Source organism: Sinocyclocheilus rhinocerous, unplaced genomic scaffold (assembly GCF_001515625.1).
Source record: "Sinocyclocheilus rhinocerous isolate Xijiao unplaced genomic scaffold, SAMN03320098_v1.1 scaffold947, whole genome shotgun sequence".
Taxonomy (NCBI): Eukaryota; Metazoa; Chordata; class Actinopteri; order Cypriniformes; family Cyprinidae; genus Sinocyclocheilus; species Sinocyclocheilus rhinocerous.
The window spans coordinates 302,317-307,948 of NW_015632550.1; the positions used below are offsets into that span (position 1 = coordinate 302,317).

Consider the following 5,632-nt stretch of genomic DNA (forward strand, 5'->3'; position numbering starts at 1 on the left):
CTATATCATACTATATGATCCATAAAAGTCGGATGTATCAAATATGATACTGAACAAAAAAAAACAGCTTTTTATGACTTATTTCATTTTTTAGAGGGTTAAAAATACATACATCGTACTGATGTCTAGACTCATTCTGCAAAGCATGGGAATTTCACTCATGCACTACATTCCCCAGACTAATCCCTCTCTTTATGTGGTCCATGATTTGTATTCTGTATAGTAACATTCCATCAAAAATGAATTTTTTGGGTCAGCTTCTAAAGAATTTTGCAGACTAATTTTTAAAATGAACTTTTTAGGAAAGCTTCAATTCTGAGGAGGAAATATGCTTCTGAAGAGCTGTACTTATAAAGTAGTCAGGACTAAGTAACATCTGGTGAAACAAGTGGCTATAACACACCATTAGTAATGCTCTGTAGCCACCCCACTTCATCTGTATGGTCTGGTTTGTTTTGGCAGGCATTTATTTTCCGGTGATAACTTGCCAGCAGGGAACTACCGGGAGCCATTCAGGGCTAGACTGTCATTCTCAGGTCAGTGTGCACCCCACCGATTCTGCTGACAGCACTGTTCCCACCATGAGATAATGCCATTCCAGAGAGATCCACTTGTAAACCTCTCTTTCTGCAGCACAGGTATATAACCAGGAGCTTGCCTTTGCTTGGGACGGCACACATCATTAGGGATCTTTGTCTACTGTACCAGCCTCTATCAGCCTCCTCATACCTGCCTTCAGTCCACATCATCTCCTTGAAAAATTTCCTCAACATCAAGTGCAAATAGTCACAATCAGGTTGAAATTTTCCAGTCTACGTTTAGAATCCAAGCTGCGAATTTCCAAGCCTGACATTATGGATATTGCCATTCAACATCCCTGGTTTAGACGCACCCTGGGCTACCCCACCCGCCACATCGACAAGTTCTTTGGAGAAGGCCTGCTCGACTATGACCTCTTTCCCTTTGCTGCCTCAAGTATCAGCCCTTACTATCGACACTCACTCTTCCGCAGCTTGCTGGACTCCTCCAACTCAGGCATCTCTGAGGTAATGACCTGCTTCACTGTGAATTGAGAAGATTTAGATTTAGAATCTTAAAATGCCACTGTTGATGCTGAAGCCTAATACAAGGGTTGCTTATCATTAAATCAAAGCATTAAGTCATCTTTGTGACAAACAGCATATAAAGTTTTAGTATCACCTAAAAGTGAAGTATATTGTGGAGGTGAAACTCAAACATTTAACGCTGCAAGGTTTCCAGAGAATACATTTCTAGAGTTTTTCCTTACAGACTCCAGGAATTAAATTGCAAATAAGACCAATAAAAAAAGAGCAAACTGAAAAACAATGCATAACTTTGACAAAAGGCAAAACAATGTCAGGCTAAAATGGAGAAATGAACAAAAATGCAACAATGTAAGAGAGAGAAAAAAAAAACAGTAGAAAAATGTATAGTGTCCACGGAGAAAATTACCAGTACCTTTTCTGTTAAGTTTACAGAAAAGAATTAAGCAAGGAATTAAGTTACATAGGTTCTATTCATCTAATGTTGTGGCATGCTAAGTAATGATGAGATTTTCTTTCATATTGCCTGCAGATAAATGCATCCATCACTGCAATGCACAACAGTGTCACTCCAAATGAAACAACCAGTGAAACATGCCATTCATGAATCATATCCACCTAGATGCTGAATGCAGTTAGCTGAATGAACTTGTTTTTTTTTTTTCATTAATTTGTGGCAATAGTTTCTTTATTTTTTCTGAAATAATCTAAAATCCTTATGTATTCTTAGCAGCAAACAACACCACATTGATGTAACTGCACTGTGCCATTTCTGCAGGTGAGGTCTGACAGAGACAAATTCACAGTGTGCCTGGATGTGAAACATTTCTCTCCTGATGAGCTCAGTGTCAAGGTGACAGATGACTATGTGGAGATCCAGGGCAGGCGTGGAGAAAGACAGGTGAGGTCACAGCTCATTCGGACATGACAGGGAATGTGTTCAATAAGTTACAATGAAATTTAATTAACCATCCAAATGTTCTCATCAGTCGCTGTGCTGATTTTTATAATAATGGAAGGAAGCTAGTATTTGAACTGTACAGTTGTGAATCATTAAATAATCCAACCCTTGTTTGTGAATAATGATTTACAGTGATTTAGCTTGTTTTGCATCACAATGTTCAGTGTACAGTGAACTATGTAACAGTACAGCAGTATAATACTAGTGTAAGTGCCTGTGTGTGTGTGTGTGTCTCAAAGAATTATATAGTGTATAAAAATGCAGTAGCCTATGATAAATTCTACAGATTGTGGGAAAATATAATTCATGATATAATTCACGAGTTTTTATTCAGTAATTTACTTTAGCACAATGTAACGAATCATCACAGCAAATAATAAGACTTTCACAGACAGGCGATCAGCAATCACTCAGTTCAGACTGCATATATTAGTATTTTTATGTGTGAAAAAGTGTATGTATACGTGAAAAATCTTTTTGGTTTATTTCAACTTTTATAAGATAATTTCATAGTTCATCAGCTATTCACTCACTCCCAGTTGTTTTCTCTTCAGTTCTATTTTTATCCCCATCCTCCCATCCCCATTGTTACTATTTCAGTATTATGGATTTATTTACATGTTTCAGTAGCCTTAAGGGAAGCACAGATGAGGAAAATGTGAGCAGATCTCTCAGAATGTTTGTGTCAGATTGACGTCACTTTTGCGTCATAGCCTGCCACCCCATTTGGAGTCCGGACATGACAGGGAATGTGTTCAATAAGTTACAATGAAATTTAATTAACCATCCAAATGTTCTCATCAGTCGCTGTGCTGATTTTTATAATAATGGAAGGAAGCTAGTATTTGAACTGTACAGTTATGAATCATTAAATAATCCAACTCTTGTTTGTGAATAATGATTTATTTACAGTGATTTAGCTTGTTTTGCATCACAATGTTCAGTGTACAGTGAACTATGTAACAGTACAGCAGTATAATACTAGTGTAAGTGCCTGTGTGTGTGTGTGTGTCTCAAAGAATTATATAGTGTATAAAAATGCAGTAGCCTATGATAAATTCTACAGATTGTGGGAAAATATAATTCATGATATAATTCACGAGTTTTTATTCAGTAATTTACTTTAGCACAATGTAACGAATCATCACAGCAAATAATAAGACTTTCACAGACAGGCGATCAGCAATCACTCAGTTCAGACTGCATATATTAGTATTTTTATGTGTGAAAAAGTGTATGTATACGTGAAAAATCTTTTTGGTTTATTTCAACTTTTATAAGATAATTTCATAGTTCATCAGCTATTCACTCACTCCCAGTTGTTTTCTCTTCAGTTCTATTTTTATCCCCATCCTCCCATCCCCATTGTTACTATTTCAGTATTATGGATTTATTTACATGTTTCAGTAGCCTTAAGGGAAGCACAGATGAGGAAAATGTGAGCAGATCTCTCAGAATGTTTGTGTCAGATTGACGTCACTTTTGCGTCATAGCCTGCCACCCCATTTGGAGTCCCTACACGCAAGTAAAGGGCTTGTGGGTAATCTTTCCAGGGACTAACTGGTTGAGTGTTTTAAAATGACTTGACCCTAAAGCTGTTGTTCTGTCTGTCCTGATCAACAGCATACATTAAAGCCTGGTGACTATGTTTGGGCAGTGCTTGTTGAACTGTACTGATACGTACACTGCCGTATATGGGCTCAAATCTACACTAATGTAATCAGGATCAAACTAATCTAAATCTAATCTAAAAGTCAAATTTACAATTTCGTATTTGTGAGAAAAGTAAAGTAAACAGATTTGCCATAAGATTCTCATTTAGTACAAAATTAATGCATTATGTAATAGTAATGCATTAACTAACATTAACTATTAACATGGGACGTTACTGTAAAATGTTACCAACATGAAAATTGGTATCTACATCTTGATTAATTACCTTTACATTAATTATATATAAATATATTTTATATTAATTAAATAACAATTTTATGTATATATAAAGCCTTTAAAATAGTACTTGAAAGTGGATATTTACTAAAATAGGGCTTTTATTTAGGTTCTTATTCTTACAGTAATAAAATCCCTTCCTATTTTTACACATTTATTCCCCATTACAATAATTTGGCCTATTTTAATCTTTCCTGAAAATATTTCAACTTTCATACCACACTGAGTTTTCCAACAATAGAACAGGCACATCTTCAGGTCAACTAAGAGCAAATAGTGAGTGTTTGCTCAGGTCATGAGGTGAAGAGCTACAGTAGTAATATCTCTACTGTCTGTACATGATGGGTTTATGAAAATGTATATAGCCTTTTCCTTGCATTTGTTGTTTGGCTCCTCAGGATGATCACGGCTACATCTCCCGTGAGTTTCGCCGCCGCTACCGTCTGCCTTCTAACGTGGACCAGTCTGCTATCATCTGCATACTATCTGCTGATGGCCTGCTTACTCTTTTTGGAGCCAAGACTGGTGGCATAGAGGATGGTCGTGGAGATCGCACCATCCCTGTTACCCGGGAGGACAAGACCAACTCAGGCTCCTCCTCTTAGACAGGTCACTCCCCACAGCCAGGTGGCGGTATGGAGGTGTGAGTGGGGCTCACAGGGGGCTTTCATTTCAGAGGGCATCTAAAGGTGGATTTAAGCAAATCCTCTATTTGTTTATGATTAAATAAACCCTTCCTCCCATTTCCACCTCAAAGGGTGTCAGTGTATATCTGACCTAATACCTTCTTTCATTAGACTACACTAGCTAATAATCTCCATAATCCACTATGATTGTTTTCATTTTTCATGACACACAGGAAATGGATCAGGATGATTGGCTGAGGGTCTCATTTCTTAATCAAGCTTCTACACTCCTCTCTAGTCAGATGATAAATTGCAAACAGTCATTGCTCTGATTTTTGACCATCCTGGTGATCTAGGCTACAATAAGAGTAATCATTATTTAAAAGTATAATCCTTTATTGTAAAGGATAGGACAGTTGGAGAACTTGTGCTCCAAGAAAGGTTGGCGAGCTTGGTTAAAACTTGATCTGTTTGAAGATTTCTGATCCAAGGGAGATTCCATCATCAGTCAGACCTCGGCCTCCTCATGTCATGACCTCTTTTCTAGACTTCTCTTGTCATTGACTCTTTCCTGTCTTGTAGATTTTAGCCCTGTTCTACTCATTACTGACTCCCCAGTGGTCTACTAAAAGTGATTAAAAATAAATAAATAAAGTTGTACCATTAACCATTAAGAAAATCTTGTTTGTTGTATTTTTGCCATGTAATACAAGTCACAACATACATCATACACTGAAAAAAAATGGTAACCTAAAAATGGAATCATCTATATATTGTTGCATCAGCCTAAATACGTTATTTATACCAGCAAAAGTCTTAGTCTTCGTACACGATGTAACTACAGCTCAGTTCAGTTGAAATAGTATCTGTGCAATCAAGTTGACAATATCGCTGGAAATGAAGTGTCCCCAACTAAGCAAGCCAGAGGCGACAGCGGCAAGGAACCAAAACTCCATCGGTGACAGAATGGAGAAAAAAAACCTTGGGAGAAACCAGGCTCAGTCGGGGGGACAGTTCCCTCAATAGGGAAA

General features: G+C 37.3%; 1 protein-coding gene across 1 annotated transcript; it reads left to right on the plus strand.

Moving 5' to 3' along the window:
• The first annotated feature begins 645 nt into the window (after positions 1-645).
• On the plus strand, positions 646-5,268 carry LOC107742640 (alpha-crystallin A chain-like). The gene is made up of 3 exons (XM_016555695.1): positions 646-1,046; positions 1,843-1,965; positions 4,374-5,268. Exons 1-3 carry the CDS (start codon positions 855-857, stop codon positions 4,578-4,580), a joined length of 522 nt encoding a protein of 173 aa, XP_016411181.1. The 5' UTR covers positions 646-854; the 3' UTR covers positions 4,581-5,268.
• Positions 5,269-5,632: the final 364 nt, after the last annotated feature.

What these genes read in the sequence shown, in the direction of transcription:
- LOC107742640 (XM_016555695.1), top strand. Translation starts at nt 855, where the DNA reads ATGGATATTGCCATTCAACATCCCTGGTTTAGACGCACCCTGGGCTAC. An exon ending in CCAACTCAGGCATCTCTGAG is followed by an intron (nt 1,047 to 1,842) that starts GTAATGACCTGC and finishes CCATTTCTGCAG; the next exon opens with GTGAGGTCTGACAGAGACAA. An exon ending in GCAGGCGTGGAGAAAGACAG is followed by an intron (nt 1,966 to 4,373) that starts GTGAGGTCACAG and finishes TTGGCTCCTCAG; the next exon opens with GATGATCACGGCTACATCTC.